Source organism: Notothenia rossii (genome assembly GCF_949606895.1).
Source record: "Notothenia rossii genome assembly, chromosome: 6".
NCBI lineage: Eukaryota > Metazoa > Chordata > Actinopteri > Perciformes > Nototheniidae > Notothenia > Notothenia rossii.
The window spans coordinates 75179879-75202164 of record NC_136909.1 but is presented as its reverse complement, the minus strand read 5'-3'; the positions used below and the strand labels follow the sequence as shown (position 1 = coordinate 75202164).

Sequence of the window (22286 nt, the reverse complement as noted above, 5' to 3'; positions counted from 1 at the left end):
CCCCTGATTATTGTTCCTCGGTGGCACTGCTATCGACAGCACATCACTCACTCAAGGCTGGAGAAATAACAGCATTGGCATTCTCCTAAAACATGTGGAAGTGCTCAGCACTAAAAAATAATGGCCTCTTGGACCTTCAACTTTGATTTGTATTTACAACACTCTCTGCCGTGGCACTAAATAGCATCGAGCTCAAGGGATTTCATGCCTTTCGGGCTAATCATAAACTGAGGATTACCTGTTTGTAGGTAACGATTTTGTTGGCATCTATGTGTGTATGATACGTGCGCAGAAACACGTGCACACGATTTGAAATTCGACTATGTGTGCACGCTTGTAACGCTGTTTTGTTGTGACTAATGAGGAGCAGCTGAATTGGCCTGCCTGGTGATTTGTACTAGCTGCTTAATGATGATGAGGCCTGATGGGATGCCAGGTTCGTGTGTTTGTCTGCAAACATCAACAATCTGTTCCAGACGATCTGCCAGACACCAGATCAGGGGGAACAACATCAAATGACACAGTCATGTTGATTACATCATTAAAAAAAAGTATTATCAAGGAGTTTTAGCAGCATGTTATTACCAGGAACAAGACTGAAATCATCCGAAAACGATGTGTAGTAAACGCTCTTCAAATGTTCGATGAGGCAATCAACTAAATGTTTAGTGTGTGCACTTCTTCAGGAGTACAGTAAAGTCAGTTCATAGCTGCCACTTACCACAAACTTGAACAGTATTTCAATGTGCGGCACTTGGCAGACTGTGCTTGACAAACTACATCTATTCCCCCTGTGTGGCCTTCTCATCCCCTCCCAATTTCTTTCCTCTCCTTTTACCCCCCATCTTTGACAACTGCCTTTCCCCCCTGCCATAACCTGTCCCCTTTGGGCTGTAGTGCAGATGTAGTGTAATAAGATGCTCCTTACCTTGGGAATTAGCCTGTAAGACCCCAATGCTGTCATCAAACTGCATAGATTTGATGTTGAGTGATGCCAAGATGCATTCCTTATCCTGCAGTGAGGCATCTTCGATATTGTTCTGATTGGCTGACAGTATTACGCACATGTCGCAGAGGTTGATGTTGACAGCCCTTAAATCTGCCCGACTTAATGGCGTACCCTTCAGGGTGAGGAGAACAGAGAGAAAGAGCAACAAAGAAAGAGAGAGAGAGAGAGAGAACAGCCAGACAGAGGGGAGAGAAAAACAAATTTAAGGAGTGAGCGGAGTGGAGCTTTGGGAAATTAGTTAACAAGTATTCTTGTTTTGAGGCGATGACATTCCACTGATCTAACTGGGCATTGGAGAATCAGAGACACGGACTAATCTAAAGGCTAGCCTGTGCTGAGGGCTGTGTTTGGGATTCTCCTCTGATCATCAGTCAAGCCAGGCCTAACAAGCTCTCAGGCAGCAAGCCACGCCATCTGTGATGGGCACTGCAACACACATAAACTTCATTTTGGATGTGGAGGATGTGTCACTGCTCTGGATGATGGGGGCTTACTACGCTCTCATTGAGTGATCATTCAATTGAGTAATGTGTGATCAAATCAAACTGACAATCTCTCTCAGGATTTCAATGTGCATGCAACTCAAAATGTCAGTGCGTTGTTAGTTGAACAGAAATTCTGGTTTAAATGTATCTTGCGTGGCAGTACGGTATACTCACAGGTAAGATGGAGACCTTAGGGAAGTTGTGTAAAGTCTCCCACTCTCTTCGCAGGTATTCCAGCGAGCCCACAAAAACTATTGGCTTTAGTTCGTGGTAATGGAAGTTACTGGCTCTTAAAGGCATCACCAAGTTTCGCAGCCCCACCAAAGCGGACGTGACATCCCCAAATATACAGACCACCACATGGCCGCTCAGTACTGTCATGGAGGCTTCACTCCGGGTCTGCAGGGAACAGGGGAGGGATAGGGAGAGAAGAGCAGAGAAAGAGGAGGATGAGAAGGAGTGCAGAAATAGAAGAGAGGAAGACACACAGAGACAAACACAGAATTACAGAGAAAAAGAACGGATTATGTGCATGAAGTGACACATTCTAGTTTTAACTATGTTTAAAAGTCTGTTATTAAACTGTTATAAACCAATATAAAATAGTTTGTTAACCAAGTATTCAGCTGAATTATGTATACACAATAAAAAACATTCTATCAACAAGCCTTACTATTAACACATAAACAAAGTTTGGTTAACCACTATTCTGTTTATAAGCAGTTTATTGAATAAGATATAGGAAGTTTACAAATCAAAAACAGAACATGTGGTATTTTTTCAAAGGGCAGAAAAATGCAGTTTGTAAGATTTTAGGCACAAACAGTATGTATGAGTGGGACCCTGTCATAAATCAGCGAGGTATAAATAAACAAAGCTTCTCTATGTTATGACGAAAAGAACAATGTGATGCCCTGCTTTCAAGATCTGTCGCCTGTCGCAGCAGCTTGATGTGCATTTGATTGCAAGTTTGAGTGTACGCTGAGTAAACTAAACGCTACTATGATCCCAGTGTATTTGAAACTAAAACTGTATCTTTGTTCACTGGAGACATATAGAAAAAACAAGGGACCACTATTTTAAGTTTTCCCATACTGTCAGTTAGAGATCTGATGCATTAAACATTTTGTTCTGCATTATTTATTGTTTTTTAAAAAAAATGGATGACCCAACTGATCCTTACCCCCCCTTTAACTACTGTAATTAAATCAACAAATACGCCCTAATGTAAACTATATAGCTTACTGTGTTTTAAGGTTTTGATTTCATTTGAACAGTGTTTACCTCGTCCAAACAAATTGTGCACTAACATAAATGCTTACAAACTGCCTTGTTGAAACATCCGAGCAAACCCATGCGTGGAATATTGAAATGCTGTTCAGAGATCCTTGGTTGATATATAAAAAACAATAAACTCACCTTGAAACAACAGAGAGGCGGTGAGAAAAATGTCAATATACATTAGTATGCGATTGTTTGGCTACATTATCGAGGGGAAACGTTGGTTCCTGAGCATACTTACTTTAACTTTTTTTACCGCATATTCTATAATATTTTCGGGGTTATGCAGTTACAAGGTTTTTGCCTCACTCACCAGGATGACTTTTTCGATCTCCTTTGACGGGCACCAGTGAAACATCCCTGTCGAGTCATACCTCTTCACGTTCATGTCCATGCTCTCGATTTGTTCATTTCCAGGAATAAGAAGGGGGTCGTGTCGACTGAGAAAACAGTACAGTATTTATTTATGTTAGACCATTTTGTGAATCGACCTTGTGGAGAAGGGAGCTGTAACATAAAAAGGCAAAAGACCACCAGGGTTTTTTGAGATGTTCACAGTCTATTCATACAACGTATCAAAAGTCCATCACATTCTCAGAGTGTTGGACTTTCTACTGCACTACATACTGTATGTCCCATAACTACCATATCATTCATTCATTCCTTCTTGTCCTTCTTGTCAAGTCATCAGAAAAACTCAAAGACCCTGGTGCTTGCAGCGGTGCAGAGAACAGCAAGACTTGAGTGCTACTGACTGAATGGCATGACAACACAAGGCCAATTACCAGCTTTTACCCTCTCTCCCAGCTCCTGACTCCACGCGGTGCAAATAGTAAAAGCTCCAACAGGCTCACACTTTAAATATTTCAGGAATTTGCCCAATCACATTTAGCTTTCCCAGCTGATGGCCATTAATGTTTCAGCAGCATGTCACAACCAAACAGGCTAATCCACAGCACTGGGCTGCTGAGTTTTATCCGGTGCAACACTGACCATGAAAGGGCTCCTGTCACTCAGTCCTGTTAGACCGCCTCTCTTGTTCTTGCATTTATCCTACAAGATGGGTTCTCACAGTCTTTCAGGAAATCCATAACATTTCATCCAAAACACTGAGTCAGGATAAACTGAAGAAATGTAGCGTTGTTCAAGAATAAATGCTTGTTTTACAGCAATGCAAATGTAATTTATTTACAATTCAACCAAAATAATAGAACCCTAGGTTAAAACAGCAAAAGCAGGGAAGTGCAGAGAGACAGACATTTCAGTAATGTGGGAGAGAATATCTCAAGAGTTTGACATCTCTCTCAGTTTTATTCTCTCTTTCCTCTATCAACACTGTCATTCACTGACAACGCTTTGATGTTGCCTATTCCTTCAGCCAGCATTTGGGTTGCATACCATTGCAGTAAAAGTAAGAGTTAAAAAAAAAAGCTGTCAATTAGCCACCTTCTCTCTCCACCTCTCTCCCCTCTATCAGTTAGTGCAGGTGATAATAACACTGACAGCATTTAGTGTTTTTACACTCAGCCTGAATCTTTCATCCAGAGCCGCGTGTTGCGCCAATCAACTCCACAGAGCCCCCGTCACTTCAATCTGCTCAGCTCTGCTCGCCTCCACACAGGGGCTGACTGGCGCATGCAGGCGGGCTGCCGCTCCAGCTCTCTCTGCCAAGACAGCTATCTTTCACAGAGCTGTCAGCGGTGTGACTGGCAGGCTGTCACGGGCTCCACACACCTCCTTCTCCCTCTGCCTTCTCCCTGCCTCAGGATGAACCTAGCACAAGACTCGGGGAGAGCAGACATGACGTGTGTGCCACAGTGCCACGCCCAAGGGATATCAGCTGCAGATAATACTGTGACATCTTCTACGATTGGATGCCTGACCCGTCAAAAAGGTTTGTGAGAATGGTGTTAATGCCATGGTGTCACTGCAGCTTGTTAGCATGGTGACACGTGAATTTGGCAACTTGACAATTAAGGCATGTTGAGGATAAGCCAGCTAGGACGCAAAGTGTCATTACCCTATACAAATATTCATTTCTAAATACATTTTTCTTTCACCACCGGGAAGTTTACGCCCCATAAAACATTCTCTACATTTCAAAATTGTATAAATTCAAAGTTAGGATTGCAAAGTAAACATATTTCCTTGGTGAGAAACAATATTTTATCTGATGCACTTTTATATAGGACAAATATTTCCCTTACAGCATGTCTCACCCTCTTCCTTTCTTTCTACCTCCCTCCCTGCCTTCCTCACTATATATTTCAAACAGAGTTGAGTTATTCCAGTGTATCACTCTGCAGTCACAAACTGGGGATGGGCGTGCTCCCCCAATCCCTCTCTGCCAGACTACGAAGGCAGCCTCTTGCTTTGAAAATTTCCCCCATCATGCAAACTGACAAAGGCATGCTTTTCAAAAGCCCACAGCCAATCTGTTGATCATTATTTATTTACAAAGGCCTTCAGGCTGCAAGTCCTGTAAAAACCATACTTGATACGTATGCTCACTCTCTCGCAAGCTCTCTACTGTGTTTTCCCCCTCCTTGCTTGTAGAATAAAGTATCCCTAAGGCTACCTCAAACAATCACTTTTCATTGTGCATAAAATTCACCTTGTAAAGCGCAACTGTTTAATATATATGGTGTTATACGTTGACGGGGGCAGCTGTGAAGGGGGGCTGAGGACTGTGATGGGTAATTTGATGTTTTGCTGAGGGCTAAGACAAGGAAAAAAATCTACACCTATAACAGAGGACCTGTCATCCCAGTACCCAAGAGCCAGCAGAATACAGAAGCACCCCTAAAGCTGAGAAAACTTTGACACCGCTTTGAAGCGTTTTCAGAACTGAGTAAATAACTCGCAAGAATTATTATCACTGCGAGATCAAAGCAAAGATGCATATATTACATGGCAAACAGGGATAATCTCCTAAGCAAAAAAAGAAAGAGAAGAAAGGGTTTTGTGCTTTAAGTTAGGCAAACTAAACAGCCTTTTAAACAAGCAGTTAGCTGGAAATGTGCCAATGTCTAGCAGTTCTACAAAGAAAGCATTCTCCCTCTGAGCAAGGGCAACTAAAAAGCTTCTCTGTTGCAAACTAGACTGAAGGGTATGACTCTGTGTTGGGCTAATGATTCGGCAAATGTGAAGGCTTATTAAGTGCTTGTTTTGTGGAGAACTGAGGGGGAGGCCGACAAAATACTGGACGACATCACATAGGCATGCCAACGCACACGGATAACTCTGCCTAAGGGAAGCAAGCAGGACCAACATACAAAGAACTCGACTAAACTATAAGGAAAATACACCACAGTAAAATAATAACCAAAAGCAAAACGGATTTGAAGAGTTAATAGATAGAAATGAAGTCTATTTTAAGTGATATTTGAATTAGCAGATATTAAAATATGTTGGATTTTTGTAATTTTTCAAGATGCAAAATCCAATAGGATCTATTTTGTACCCACACAATTCAGATAAAGGAGTTTCTAATACAATGTAGCTTACACTGACAAAAACCACGCAGCTTTCTCTTTAAATTACAGTAAATTCGTAGAGATGACAACCCAAACACTTTCCCTAATTAAGAGTAGGGCAGCGTAGCTATGAGTGTTCGTGTCCTCTTAGATCTTCTCCACCATTCCTTCATCCTGCCTTCCCAATGCGCACAGCTCGGCCTCCCTGTATTCTCCACGATGCCGTGTTGCTAACCCCGCCTCGCAGCCGGGGGAGCACAAAAACCTACCCCTTTTATCTTTCAAAATCAATTAACAGCAATTTAATTCCACAGGACAGGATAAAAGGAAGGTAATATTTGAATTCATATTTGATTGTGATAATACATCGCACATATGGCCTTAAGTACCAGAAACAGTACTCACAGGGGTTCCCACAATAGAGGAGTAGCCTGAGGGCAAAGTAACCATGCAGGTCCCTCTGATTGGTTGCTGGTGTCATTAGTGCCAGCATTGTTTAAGGAGCACATGTGGACCAGACCGGAGGTGGTGACAGCTGGGACTTTAAAGCCAGAGGAGTTTTCAAACGGCTCCTCACAGATGCTTTTCATGACAGAAATATTATTTCAGCTCTGTCATTAACAGCTGACAGCATGCCATCCTAAACAGCCAGTGCCAAACAGGGCACTTCTCCGCTCTCTTTCTCTCACAGAGTTTCTTACCTCCTTCTTCTGCCACCCCTAATTTGCCCCCTCCCATCCATCCAAACTCCCACCATCTCACCATCCGCCTCTGAAGTATCTCTCACACGCATCCCTCCATCCTTTCCACCCGTCCTCCCTCCCCTATTCCCTGATTCTGACTTCCTCTCACTCCCCATTTGAAGTGCTGGAAGGAGAATAAAATCAGCTTCTCTTACCTCATCATTTTGGGCGAGTTGTTGGGTGAGTTTCGCATCCCTCCATTGCGCTGCTTTTTTTTGGGCGAGAGAGTTGACGGATGCTCGTCTTCGACTGCAAACACATGCACAGAATGTCAGAATAGAGACAGATGGAAGTGTGCTGGACCTGACATGAAAAAAAATAGCCAACACTCAATCAATCATTGCAAACAAAAAAAATCAACAGAAGAAAAAGGAAATTAATAATTCAGTGTCAAATTGAGAAAATATAGAGAAAGCATTAGTAACGGACAATGGTAAATCTGAGAAAGGCAGGAGAAAACCACGGAGAAAGAACCAATTTACGAACTGACAATGTCACGGAAGGCTCACATCCCAAAACCCCCTAGATTTTGGCTCTTCTACGGTCTACTTTAACAGGGCTTTCAGAAATACACTACTGCATGTTTTCAGTACACTTGCTACATTTAGCAAATGGTTGGACCTCTAGCAGTCTGCATCAGAGTGACCATGCTTACCTACGCCATTATTTGCCATGTGATGGTACAGACTGTCATTGTCAGTGGGGCGCGGGCAAAAGCAATGACAATGAGATAAAGGTTATGAAGATGAATTTTGAGAGGATAGATTTTTGTTTGGTTTTTAACAAAACTATCTATACCGCACCCTGTCATTCCAGTTCTAACTAAAGCGCACAATGGCTCTTCTACAGGTCTACCTCCATGCCAAGGGAACAGTAAGCACTCAACACACATCACTAAGGACAGGGCACAAATTAGTGAATTATTAAAGCAGCTAAGACAAACACATCATCATCATCCACTAGAAGACAGCCAGGTCTAAGTTCAAATGAAAAAGTAACTATTTATATTAGATGAACCATTTGGTGTTTGACGCTTTGGTGTTAAGCATTTGCAAGACGCTGATCAATAGCCACAATGTTTTTTAAGGATTATTTTTATCAGATTCAACTTCACCTTCTTGCCAAATATGCTTTTCTGTGCAAAAAACACTCTATTTTTCATACTTTGCTCAACTCGCAGACAGACAGAGAGGACGAGAAAGAGCAGCCAGATTGAGGCCAGGCCCAGGCGTCTGAAGTTTTCAGGCAAACTAACAGCAGTCTGATCTTCACTACTGTCTGTGAGTTTCAAGAGCTTTTAGACAAGCACCGAGAAACTCTTATCCACTGTGCACTCTCCCAGCGCAAATGCCAAGTGCACCGTCACTTCAAACCCATATTAGTCTTTTGGTTAGAAATCAATAACACAGCATGATATTAGAGCAAATCAATGTGCAAGCCGTGACTATTCCAAGCATGTGGAAATTCATTATTGTCTGAGCCCCCGTCCAAGGCTGTCACCTAATTCTGCTAATAAAAGATAAGAAATATGACTTTGCCTTCTAATAAAATGTCATTCTCTGACATTTCCTTTATGCAATTGGGCATTTGGAGTAGCTAATAGAACAAGCAATTTCCACTTAACACATAATTCTCTCTCTTATGTACTCCAAAAAATATCCCATTAGAAACAATACATTCCTCTCCATATTATTAGGCAAACACCTTCCTGGTTTAAACTTAAAATGTTTGTAAAATCACTTATCATTCCACAACAATTCAATGAAATGCTTCGCTGCCTTTGGGTAATACAATTTTTTACAGTAATGAATAAACCGTAAGCTCAGTATCCTCAGAGTTCAGAAGTGCCGCAGCATTTCTGAAGATAGAAACTAATAAGCAACTATTTTTAGTTTATTCTGAATATTCTAAGTTCACATAATTTAGCACTCCTCAGTTTGGAAGCACCTTATGTAGACAGTAACAGCCACTAGCAGGCAAATCTGTGTAAAGCAGCACGAGCAGCAGAGTGAACCGTCATGCAGCAAACAAGACAATATGAAGGGACGGAGCAGGCGGTGTTACTGACTGATGCATCCCGCTAAGGGGGCAACCTATAGAGTTCCTACTGTGACTGAGCAGCATGGCATTACTGGGGTGGTAGCGGTATTTCACCGGCAGACTGCGGGCCCGGTTCAGACGACTCTCAGCCAGGGTTCTGGCTGCCACGTCTCCTGGACCTGAGACACTGAGGCGCAGTAGCGAGGGGTCAGCCCTAGCCCCCGGCCCCAGGGGGAGCAGGCTTCCTTTACGGTTATTAACAAGGGGGATGTTGGGTTTGCCCGGGTTGAACAGGGGCTCCTTGTTGGGGTGCAAGTTGTTGGAAAGGAATGCATTTGAGGTGATGGAGGTGGAGTTGCAGTCGGTGGTTTTAACAGATCGCTTTGGAAAAGAAGGTCTACCTTCATCCATTACTGTTAAAACAATGGAGAATAGAAAGTGTGAGAAAGCCTGTTTTAATTTCATTAATTCGTTAGTATTTAAATTATAGTGTTTAACTGTGGGAAACACTAGCTTTATTTGTTGCTATATTTGTTATATAGATTTTTTGGTTTAAAGGAAAATCTCCTTAAGCAAATGGAATTAATTTATGTTATTTGAAATACAAGAGTGATTAGTATTTTAAAAATCTCCATAAGAATCAAATACACACATTTAATTGTATTTTTAAATAAGTGACTTCTGAAAGTCAAAAAATCCTGCCATAAAAGCAGGAATCATTTATCATTTATTTTCTGAAATGTTAACATCTCCAATCTACTTGGCACACGCCCTGACTGAAATGTTCACAGTGACATTTACTTTGCATTAGTGACAAACATGAATTAATAAAAAGTCTCTCCGTTTGTATTTCTTACTTGTGCTACAATTTGTGGTAGAACAAAGCAGAGACACGGCTTGGCTTAAGCCAGTCAAATCCAATCAGACATTGTGTCATTTCAAGCATAATGTGTACCACAGTACTTTCACTTCAACAATATAAAGCTACAACTAATAATTTATAATATTACTAATTCAAAAACCTTACCATTAAGAATTCATTTTGGATTGTGCATAGAAATGAGGTTTGAGTCCAGACCAAAAATGCATCTTTTCTCAAACACGCTGAATTTAACTGTAACTTAGCAGTATAACCAGTATGTCCGGTGACAACCTGCTGTGTCCAATATGAGAATACTTTCTACTGCATGTAGAAGCCTGATGTTCACCCAGCAGTCATACCAAACAAACACACACAGACACATACACACATTGTGACTGAGGCTGCAGAGTCAAACCGTATGCTTGCATGTATTGAAGTGGTTGTTAAGTTGAATGGGAAAGGAGGAGCCCTGTTCTCCCTTTGGTGGAAGGGTGGTTGGTTGGTTGTTTGGAGGAGAGAGCATGCTTGGGTGGCCCCGGGCGATAAACAGACGTTTATCCCAGCCGTCAGCTGCCTCCTTGATTTACGGGGCGCCACCGATAGCTCCTGGATTCATCTGGCCCTTGTCAAACACGTGTAGCGTTAGAGAGCGCTCACCCGCCCTGGCAGGTCCACTGTGCATCCTGAACAACCCAGACGGCAACTGTCCCTTCCTGAAATGCTAATCACATGACGGTACTGTCCACCATGCAAGCTTTATCAGATCGCCGTGACCCAATGTAAACTGGATGATGAGGCAGAGGAATAAGAACTACAAATGTTTACTTTTGTATGTGAGCGAAGCTGGCTTTGCCTTTACGGGGTTTGCTGCATGAGCGAGCTTTGTTCTTTATCTGCATTGTAACTGCATGAAAAAGCTTTTATGCCATGCATTGCTGTTTCTAAAGATCAAACTTAAACTGATATACGACAGCTGCAATTATTTTTGATTCTGCTTAGAGGTAGCCACTATTTCAAAGAGGAAAAAAGAAATCAGTATACTTTAAAAGAACAAATACATTGAATAAAACATGGGAAATGTTGCTTTTGGGGTGACAAAAGCATAGCAAAGCTAAATGTACTTTTAACCAGTAGGGTAAAAAAGTAATGCATTTAACAATAATTTAAGATTTACCTAAATTGCAATCAGCTTTGAATCGAACGCCAGCCTCTTTTTGACTTCCACTGTTCCCTGGTGTTGTAGCGCCATCTGCTGCTACATGCAGCACAATACAAAAAGAGTATTTTATGGAACTACATGGTATTATCAAACACAAAATTATTTATTTTCAGTTGCTATCAATAAAAGGAACTTATTAAGTAATTATTAATTTACGGTCAACATATATTGAAATTATTTAAGTTATAATAAACAATATGTCTGAGTCAAACATTGTATTTAACACTTATTAAACGGTACGTTTACTTTGTCTCTGTACAAGACAACATCAGTTTATTCTAAAGGAACAAGGGAGAACAAGGCAAATACTAAAGCAAAGCATCAGTATTATTTATGTTACATGACATTGTGAGGGGTCTACAGTCTAAACACAGAGCTGGAGCAGAATGGAGAAGGACAGAGAAACACACTTACGTGATCTGACATATCCATTATACTTATATTTGGCTGAGGAGAATGCAAAGACAAGTGGCAGGTCACACAGGGGGATAAATGATGTAATGAAACAGGCACATTAGGAAATAGAGACATGGAAATAAAATCAAATGTAACTATGATGAAGTAGAGTTTTAGTGAAGAGGATGAACCAGATATTAAAAAGGTACAAATAATGGAGATTTTGTAAAAACCTTATGGTGGTACCGATTAAAGAACGGCATGACGGTGCAGACAGCTGACTGAAATGAACTATCCATCCTCAGAGTGAGCAATGCTTTTAGGAAAGTGTACTTGACCTCGAATGAAATGTAATGGCAGACTAATGGTTGTTTAAAAAAAATCCAAAAACTATTTTGATGGTTAACAGTTTCAATGGTAGATTCAACAACTTAATGTTTTTCTCATTTAATACTTTGAAGTATTACATGTTGATTTAATTGTGATGGACATTGTGATGTCTGTAAATAGAACAAATAAAGCCACCATGGGGAACAAAGACATCAACTTCACATATGAGGGCATGTAGACGTCCAAAACACAGACAGCAGACACTCGCTAGTCAAAACAGCTGCGCTTACAGAGCACCAATGCAAAGAGACTTGATCTTCACGTGCAGTAAACACCTCTTGCACAAATTGACTTTTTTTTTTTTAAAGGACGATGCCAAAGATGGGTACAATGCTACACTTTCAAATCTCCTGGGTTATTCTTTGAACATGCTTGACCAAGGTTTCCACTTAAACCAGAACTATTAATCTAGGAATTAGAGTGTATGACCTTGACTGAGGAGGCACTGAAGACTGGTACCAATAGAAGTACTGGTACAGCGGGCACTTGAACTGAGCTCTGAGCTGCTGACACTCCCCTCTCTTTCCCAGAGTCTCTTCCAGCAGTAAAGGTCACAGCGAGGGCCTAGGGCTGGCCTATGACACAGATCCTCAAACAGGGACCCACAGTGGCCCTGGCATCTGTCTCTAGCAATCTGCCCGCACCGCAGAGGCGGCAGACTAACTGGCTAGCATCTGGGGCGTAGCGCGGCGGCATAGGACAGAGGGTAAGGGGGGGGACCAAGCCTGCCTGGTGGACAGGAGCTGTCAGGGCAGGTTTGGTGACGGACCAGTAGGGCTGGGAAAATGAAAATACAAACATAATTTCTGTGTCAGGATAGATAAGGTCCCCAGCAATGAGATAAAAATGCATGTGGCTACACACACAGATGCACACGTGCACGCGCACAGAGCCCAGAAGGCCGAGGAATAGCCGAAAGCATCTCCTGAGTCCCAAACCCTTGTCCATAGCCCAGCTTTAGCCTCTCAATTGTATAAACCTGTCACATATCTACTTGCCAACTGCGATGATGGAGTGAAAAAAGAAGATATGCAAGTAGGAAACACCACCAAAATAAACAGCTATTTCAGCCGGAACGACTCTGACATAGAAGGCAAGAACCAGTATACACAACCATACAAGGGCGAATTCTACTTTATATTCTGCTGTACCTAAATACACAATTTGAGCTTTGAAAGTTATGTTTAACTATTCACAAGGGGTGGAAATAGCTCAGCTTCTGTCAAATGTTTCACACACAGTATATTATGCAAAAGATCAACTCATGCTCATGTATCATCTTATTTGCACTTCAAATAATCTATTCTATGATCAATTAAAGTAATTACATATATGAAAGATCTATCATAACAGTATTCTGCATTAAACAATTTCGCTTATTTGTTCTATTTGCACAAAAGGTTTATCTATTTCACTTTTTAGATAATATAGATAATAAAACCCCTTGAATGAGTGCACATAAAAAAAGGTTATTAATGTCATCATTAAAGTCCATAAAGCAACACTGAGGTTTATGTTTAAATCACCATAATGAAGGGCTCTGTGTCGCACTGTGTACGTGTGGTCCGAACGTGTGTCAGTACACAGGGTGCATTTAAGTGAAAGACGCCTATTTAAGAAATCAATTATCCAAGCACTAAATCTGGTTCTGGGGCCGTATTCACAAAGGAAATAATGGGCGTGTCAGTCTTACATTTAGGACTCCTAATTGTATTCACTAAGAGCAATTCACAAAGTATGTTAGGCCTAAAAGTAGCACCTACGTTTAGGAGAGCTTAAAAGTCCTCGAGAGGACTCCTAACTCAGTAAGACCTATTCACAAAGAATCTGAAAATGGCTGCGAGACGAAATGTTTTGGAGACAATGGAAGACTGTGAATTGATCAAGAGATATAGGCTAAATCGTGAGGGTATCAAACTTGTTGTGGAATTAGTACAGGATGCAATAACATCCCCGACTAACAGGAATAACCCAATTAGTCCGGAAATAAAATGTTTGGCAACACTACGATATTTAGCAACAGGGAAAATGCAACTTTGCAATGCCGACGATTTAGGAATATCGCAACCATCAGTCAGCCGTGCCATAAACCAAACCATCAGCGCGCTCTCTAGACCACATATCATCCAACAGTTTATCCGGTTTCCTTTGGACAATCAACAACTACACAGGATCAAAGCCAACTTCATGGCAATTGCAGGTATGCCCGGTGCGGTCGGTGCTATTGACGGGACGCACAAATAATTGCGCCATCAAAAGATGAGGACGTGTTCGTCAATAGAAAGAAAGTACATTCCATCAACAAGCAGATTGTTTTCATTCATCATGATAGGGGGACTTGAACGGCGGTATGGGCTGTTATTGAAAGTGTTTACGTGCTGGAAATATACTCATTGGATAATAGTTTGTAGGGTGCTTTTAATTGCCCCCTTGATTTAATGCAATTTACGTATTTGTATTGTTTGCTCTCTCTCTCTCTTTAACGTGCATATACGTCATTATCGTGGTCTGCACAAACTTGTCATCATGCGTGTATTCTGCTAACTGCACTGTCCATAACTATTTGATAGGAATACATTTCTAGCCTAGGCTATTTCCTTGTTTTTCGTTTATTTAGTGGGCTCGTTTGTGGGATGTTGGGGATGAGTTTCACCGAGACTGCCTGCTCTGAACAACCAATCACCGTACTGACCGCTTCGAAACTCATGCACGAGAATCAACGTAATCCATAGCAACGGCGCGTCACTCTTAGTGATTTATCCTTAGTATGAGTAGGTCTCAGCGGCTTTGTGAATAACTTTTAAGAAAAAACTCCTACGTAAAATGTTTTAGCGCGAGTTAGGAGCACTCCTAGCGGTAAGATAAAATGCTTTGTGAATACGGCCCCAGATGTACAAGAGCATGGAGTCATCATGGATAAAGACGTCTTATCCTGTCAGTGTGGTTGGGGGAAAAGAGGTGGGATGGGGAGGGGAAACCCACCAATCCCTGACTGACAAAGCCCAATGCACTTCTTACTAAACTCACTTTGTTCAGACAAAGTCAGAGTTAAAAAGGGAAAGAAATCTAAGACGGAGGAGGCATTTCTGAAATCCTACAAGGGGTTGAGGGAGAAGTGAGATCAGTAACCATGTAATGGCCAGTAATTGGTACCGAGGGATATCCGCGCAGGCCGAACTACAAGAGGCCAAGCCAAACTCATCATGGCGTGTTTGACACTAATCTAGGCTGAGTCGGCAGACGGTGAGAGAATGCTGTGGAGGAAATCAGATCTGTACGTCTAAACCGAAGGCTTTGATAGCTAGGCCGACTGCTGCCATGTGTAATTGATGAACAATTTAGTATTTCCTATCCACTCAAAAGGAAAATCGAAAAGGAGGGTGATCTGCCATCATACTCCTACCTTTTCTTATCAATCAAACTATCAGTATTTGTAGCTCTTTTTTCTCTTTTCTTGTTTTACTCATCTATTTATCTTTCCTCTTTCTTACTATGCGATACAAAACCCCTCTCTCCCCCCATTTTATAGCCTAACTGGATGGTCCTCACTCACTATGCGTAGGATGCAGCATTGGTTTTTATTAATGTATAAAGCCATTTTAGGAAAGCTTCCACTCTACATATGTGCCAGATTTGCTCCAGTTTGTGACTTTTACAACCTCAGATCCAGTGCCTGGATACGGTTCCAGGTTCCTGCTGTGCGGACTGAGGCTGTAAAAAGGAGTCTCTTTTATTATGGTCCTTGGTCTTGGAATGACCTTCAATCACGCCTCAAACTGACGGCACTTGTCTCTATAGCCTGTTTTAAATTGAAGTTGTCAGAAGTCCTTACCACCAGCTGCTCTTGCAGTAATAAGTAGTGCCTTTCTTACTGTCCTAATGTGCACAATGTAGTGACTTGCTTTTTTCGTCTTTTGTTTTCTTAGTTATGTTCTCTGTATTTTATATGTTTGTGTTATGTGTTATGTGTAACGTTGCTGCCTTCTTGGCCAGGTCAGCATTGTAAATGAGATTTTATCTCAATGCTTTTTATCTGGTTAAATAAAATAAAATAAATGTTTTGTTTTTCTTCTCCTTCCTCCTAATTCTCCTTCCTTCTCTCAGTGTATGTGTCTAAGACTGTTTAAGACTGCAGGACAGAGAGATACCTTTCTTAAGACCATTTCAAACAATATGCGAGCAGAGGCTAAGCAGAACATTGTATAGGTCAAATGTTAAACTTGACTATTGTTCCAAAACCTCGGTTGGATGCTACTCAATCGGAAGCTGTTGGTACCTGCTCACGTAGATAGTTATGTAAATTGTAAACCCTGTAATGATGCTGTATGATGTCCTTTTTGTTGTTCTGTTTATGTTTTTATGTTTCATGTGAAACCTACTTGAGCAGGTCTCCCTTGAAAAAGAGATCAATGATCTCAATGGGATACACCTGGATAAATAAAGGTTTGAAATGAAATGAAATGAAAAACAATGCTGGGTAACTGTTGTGTTTTTCCTGCTCAATTATTGTTTTAATTTCCTAAAAGAGTAAAACGGCATTTCAGCTGCTTGAGATAGAAGTGTCACCGATAAAAACGTGTTTTAACATCTGCTCCTCATTTACTATGATCTGCAAGACTGTTAGAAATCTTCCAAAAACTGTTTCATGTGTGATTTTCTCTTATCTTCGTCATTAAGGGGAAACTAAAATCTCTACAAAGTTGTTTCAAAAGGTAAAAGAAAAAAAGGAACAGAAGCAAAGCTGATTAACTGAAAAGTGTAAAAAATGAAAACAAAGTTAACTAAGGTTATTAAGGACTTTCAAAGCAAATATACAAGACAATAATTGAACAGACATTATCATTAAATTGTAGGATGAAACCTTCAGAAATACGTGCCATTATTGAATACAGATACCTTACCTCCAACAGTTTTAAACACATTAAATCAAATAGTGATATTATCACAGAACTGCATGACTGATGCAGCATGCGATAGCCACATATAAAAAAACTACAGCACTGTACAGTATAGCAGCACCACAGAGCCACACCACCACTGACCCACCACACATAATACACTCACAAAATAAAAGTGCCAAATGATAATGATGGAAAACATAAACAGAATATGATAAAATGCAACTGTAAATAACTGAACATAGATCGGTAGATAGATAGATAGATAGGTAGATAGATAGATAGATAGATAGATAGATAGATAGATAGATAGATAGATAGATAGATAGATAGATAGATAGATAGATAGATAGATAGATAGATAGATAGATAGATAGATTGCATTTGAAAGAAGGACAACAGCTAAGTAAAATCTGTTCATAAACAAAAATGAATACATTCTATGGAGTCACGGTTAACGGATTACACACATAGTAGACGTCACAGACACACAGGTACACGTACAGCACCTCTGCGAGGTACAATACACATGGAGCACACACCACAGACATGTAACAGCATGTGTTGGGCGGTGTAACTTACAGGCACGTAAAGTGGTTGCGCAATCATGAACAGAGACAGAGGAAAGTGGGTAGGCCCTCTGAAGGGTGTCCATGTTACTATGTACACTGCTTGACATGCAAGAGCAGTCTTGCTCTGAACGGCCGCAATCAAAACAACATGCCAGTTTCATTCTTTTGTAGACGGACATCCTGGCTACAGTCATGTTTTGGGATGAGAGGAAAGGAAAAGCAGCAGGTTAATGGCAAAGGGAGAAATATTCATCCAGGGGAAGTCGGACGGTATCTTCATCAGAAAGTGCAAGCCTTAGCCACGTGCTCTGACAGACTAAAGCCACAAATTTAACTGAAACATTTAAGCGCTGACATTACAAGAATTACTTTAATAAAAAAAGTCATCCAATAACATTTTCTTTTGACTGAAAAAATACAATTTGGACACTACAGTATAGTTGTAATTAAATGGTCAAAAGCCAGCTCATTATTTCTCGTCATATTGACATAGTCTGCAGAGGTCAAGCTGTGTGCTAAGGCTGTGACAGGTCAAAAGGCAAAACTATAACAGTGGGAAAGAGGGGTGAGGAGAAAGGATAGTGGGCGGGAGGCATTCAGGGAAGAGAGGCATGAGCAATGTCTTCAGCAGAAAAACTCATATAATGTTTCACACATTTGTACATCCTCTATCCATTTGGCTAAAGGAGTGGATCACGTACCTGTATCCCAGCATGCAGCTGTAGCGGCTCTGTCCAAGGCATCGCACTATTCTACTGGCTAGATGGGCCAATTCATGCTACTGTTTATTCAAACCCTTCACTGCTCCTCTCCCCAAGGCCAGCTCCACTTTTATGTGTATGAGTACAAAAATTATCTAAAGAGAATAACGATGTTTGTAATGTTGCTGTGATTCTTCATGTAACTTTTGAAAGAGGAAACATCATTCTTAAAAATATTAGTTTATAAGTATTGCACTATATATTTTTAAATTGTGTAAATTCATGGTTTATAACTTGCAAATAAGTGGGGTAATTATGTCTCTCGTTTTTTCGTACCAAATTGACTATCAATGGAAATTAATAAGGTAAAAATGTGTTTCACTATTGCGTTTCAGAAATGGATAAGTGGTATATTTGTGTTGCTTTGCTGCATATATGTAAAGTGTCTGAAAACCACCTCCTAGTGTTTTTAGTAAATGTATATTCATAAGGATATACATGAATGCCACTATGATTGTATTGTTTAAAAAAATTAAAATGCAAGTAGTGCACTCTTTGGGTATGTGAAAGTAGTATAACACAATAAAAAACGTTTTAACTACTAGCTAACCTGTAGCCAAAAGAATGGCCACTTCCTGTCTTTGTTGTTTGTATACGTGTGTTGCCGTGTGTAAATGTGTGTGTTTGAAGCTCTGAGCCCCGAGGGAAGCAGGAGTGAAAGCCCCCAGAGTAGCACATCTAGATTGCTGTGACTCTGGGCAGAAACAGTCCCTGGTCCCCATTCTCTCATTACCAAGGTGCAAACAGACAGCACACTAATACTGTCTGCTACCTTTACAGAGAAACTTTCAGCATCTTTGACTCGTCTGAGCCATATCGGAAAATAAGATCTCGGATGAAGTAATAGGTTTCAGATTCTGGCCAAGGAGAGAATGGGAAACGCAGAACATAACCCATGGGATGACTGCATCAGGGACTTTTGTATCCTGCGGCATGCACATTTGCCTTATGAGCATGAAATAAGCATGCAGCAAACACAGTTCTGTTCTTAGCAACAAGGGGAGGCAGAGAGAAAACTGTTCACAGTATCGAAACAGTTTGCAGGTATGGCAGAAAAGGTGCAGCGAGGCTATCACTTCATGCTGAAATGTCCTAACTTCAGAGGTTTTGCTTAAGCAGAAAGACCACAGTACAGTAATGTATGTTTACAATGTACAATATTGACACGTGGAAGGGTTGTAATGGTCAACACAAGACACACACATACACACACACACACAAACATCGACAATGATTTTGACTTCTGACTTCACAAATACCTAGATTCTGGCCTAGAATGATAAGGTGTCCATTTCAGGGCATTCCTAAAGGAAGATTCAACATGACGGCTGCCCTGATAAACTATCTGCATGGGTTTGATCAGTCAACCAACTCCTATTATCCACCAAAGCACAAAATATTAAAACAGAAGCTATCAGGGCAATATGTTGAATACAAAGGATGTCCCAAAGCAAGCACCGTCCTGATATATCCCCATAAAAGCATCCATATTCAGCAAAAGTGCAAGGATAAAAAATATTGTTAAAGTAGCTGAAGAGTAAACATTAGCTTTTTCCTGTGGAGACGAAAAGGGAACAGAAGACAGATGTTTAACTACACTATATTGTATAAACAAAATATTGATGAAGCCATCTCCGGATGACAAATTTGAATATATGATGCAAATGCACAGAAATACATTTGAGTTGATCCTTGCATTTTTGCTGAACAGGTTTCGAGGCGGGTTTAGGTTTCCTCTCTACAGACATCACAATTGAAATATTGTATTATTGGACATGACGCTGGCATGGCACCACCATCTAGTGGCAACCTAACGCTATGACAGTTACTACTGTATTGCTTGTGGACTTCATCCAGTGCAACGAGTTGAATACAATCGTGAAAATATTTTTTTTAAACTGAAGAAACGGCCTAACAACTGTCCACATTTGAAATGCACAACACTGGTGAGGTGACATTTCAATTCTGAGAGGAATTGATGATTTCTGAAACCTCGACAAGAGTAGGGCGAGGACCCAGAGTTTAGAAAGCGGCTGAGATCACAGAGCAGTGGAGGGAGACCAGATTGTTTTGATTGTGTTTTGGCAACCTAGCTCATTAAGATTTGCAGAACTTTGCCACAAGGACATTTTCTGCTCTCTGAAAGCACAGCCACACACAAAACCTCCTTTGACAGAAAGCAGATCAATTGAAGCCTCAGTGGTTCTTGTAATTCTTTTCTTCCCTTGTGTTAGCTCCTCTAAATCTGTGATTACTGTGCGGCATCTCAGATTTTTATTACGTTCCTTCTGTACTTTGTCGGAGCGTGACTCTATAAGGAGGTTAATCAAGGGTAATGACATAAGACTTGCAGCAGATTGGCTTCCAAATGCTAAATAGTGGCATCAGATGACTGGGCCTATGATGAGGAGGCCTGATGCTGGTTTGAGTTTGATTTCAGCTGTTTTGGTTTTGGTCTGGTCTGAGCACAGTGTAGAAATGAGAGAGAAGGAGAGGGATGCAGAAGCTACACTGGTACATGCAACATCGATACAGTATACTTTTTGCTGAAGAGGAAAAAAAAATACTTGCACTGCACGCAAGTAACAGTACAACCATTTTCTTTTTACTCACAATAAATCACTACCAGTGAGTAGGTAAAATAAAGTGGTGTTTTCCAATGGCAGCAGGGAAGGAAATACATCAAAAGTGTGTCACTGGTCATTAAGAAACATGGGGGAAACAACACAAGAGAATACAACATGATAGAACACTGTAAGATAGACTTCCAAACTCTCCTGTTAGAAACTAATTGGTTAAAACATAATGCCATGTCCGTCACCTGGCTCTGAGACATGAATATATTAAGGAAGCAAACAGAAGTAAACAGTTTTAGCTGAATGTAACTGGAGTGTGAAAGACCTGTTGATTCTATTGAGCTTTGAAAGCAAGAGATTGTCTGAATAATTGAAATGACACAGACAAAAGAAGGAAATGGTGGGTATCTATTTTAAAACCAAGCTTTGTCTGTGAAAGGCTGCTTACTTTAATTGTCTGTAACCTTTTCTGGAAATATGGGATATTCACCTGAATTATTTATCCGGTGGCTAACATGTCCTGACAAGTGACTGCCGTACATAGGTCAGGTTATATTCATGTTCTGCGCCTGCCTAATGGTAATGTTATGTCTGCATAAATACAGGGGGGGAATATCTATTTGACGGGGACATTTGTGTATTGTGAAGTCTTAAATAAGAACACGGTGACTAAGCTCAATACTCTGAAAAGCTCTTATTAGGAGGGTGTGAAAGTTATAATACAGTGGGTAATTTCCTTAAAAAACATTAAAGGTTGCAGAGAAAAGCTTATTGTCTCATACAAAAAAGCTATGCATGGTATAATGTTCAGTATACAGGCTTATATTAGTAATTATTAATTATTTATCTATTATCTAATATATCATTCCAATAACTTGCACTATTCCACTTTCTCACTTTTAAAAAAAAACTATTTTTCTTTTTGTATTACTTTTATTATAGTATATTTTTTAATTGTTTTAATATTGTCTGCTTGTCTGTATGTTGGAGAAGCCTGTGACCTAAGATTTTCGTGGTGGATAAGGGTTCTGTAATGTTTTCTTATTTCTTGTTCTTTCTCTGTCAACTAATACCATTTAAATTATATAATATATAATTTATTAAAATACATTTTCAGCCATTTCAACCAAACACAAAACACTCAAAGATGACAAGAACTGCATTTCACAAGAAAATAAATCAGATATGAAATGATGATCTTACTGTAATGAGTGTAATGGAAGTTCAAAATAGGACCCATAGAAATAAACACTTTCCTAAGGGTGTAATGGTTTGACAACATAAAAACACAGTGCCACAGTACAGAAGAAACAACAACAACATGAGAGGTATATTATTAGTGTTCAGACTGTTCAAACCTAAGCATAATGACACAGACAGACCCACTGGGAGGTTTTGGAGTGAGAGGAAAGGAAAGAGGGCAGTCAAAAGGACAAAATAAAGGCACAGCTACTCACGTCGTTTGCAACCACACTTCTTTATCCGCTTAGGGTCTGTGATGTCGTCATGACAAGCTTTGCAGTAGAAAAATGCCCTAAAAGTGACACAGTATAAAACGTTCACCACTTAGAATAATCA

The 22286-nt window shown here is 40.4% G+C and overlaps 1 protein-coding gene across 20 annotated transcripts in view; it reads right to left on the bottom strand.

Moving 5' to 3' along the window:
* The window catches only part of LOC307043675 (calcium-activated potassium channel subunit alpha-1a), a 136464-nt gene that overhangs the window by 18579 nt on the left and 95599 nt on the right, over positions 1–22286 (bottom strand). For 3 of the 20 annotated variants that reach the window (XM_079688338.1, XM_079688324.1, XM_079688334.1), the window contains 9 exons: positions 22166–22242; positions 17382–17555; positions 11530–11562; positions 11071–11151; positions 9103–9447; positions 7150–7243; positions 3089–3215; positions 1669–1893; positions 929–1121 (listed from right to left, as the gene is read on the bottom strand). In XM_079688338.1, coding sequence (XP_079544464.1) covers positions 929–1121; positions 1669–1893; positions 3089–3215; positions 7150–7243; positions 9103–9447; positions 11071–11151; positions 11530–11562; positions 17382–17555; positions 22166–22242 — 1349 coding nt within the window. Of the gene's footprint in view, positions 1–928; positions 1122–1668; positions 1894–3088; positions 3216–7149; positions 7244–9102; positions 9448–11070; positions 11152–11529; positions 11563–17381; positions 17556–20745; positions 20755–22165; positions 22243–22286 lie in introns of all 20 variants that reach the window. The other 17 variants (XM_079688339.1, XM_079688336.1, XM_079688332.1 and 14 more) reach the window with 15 other exon arrangements.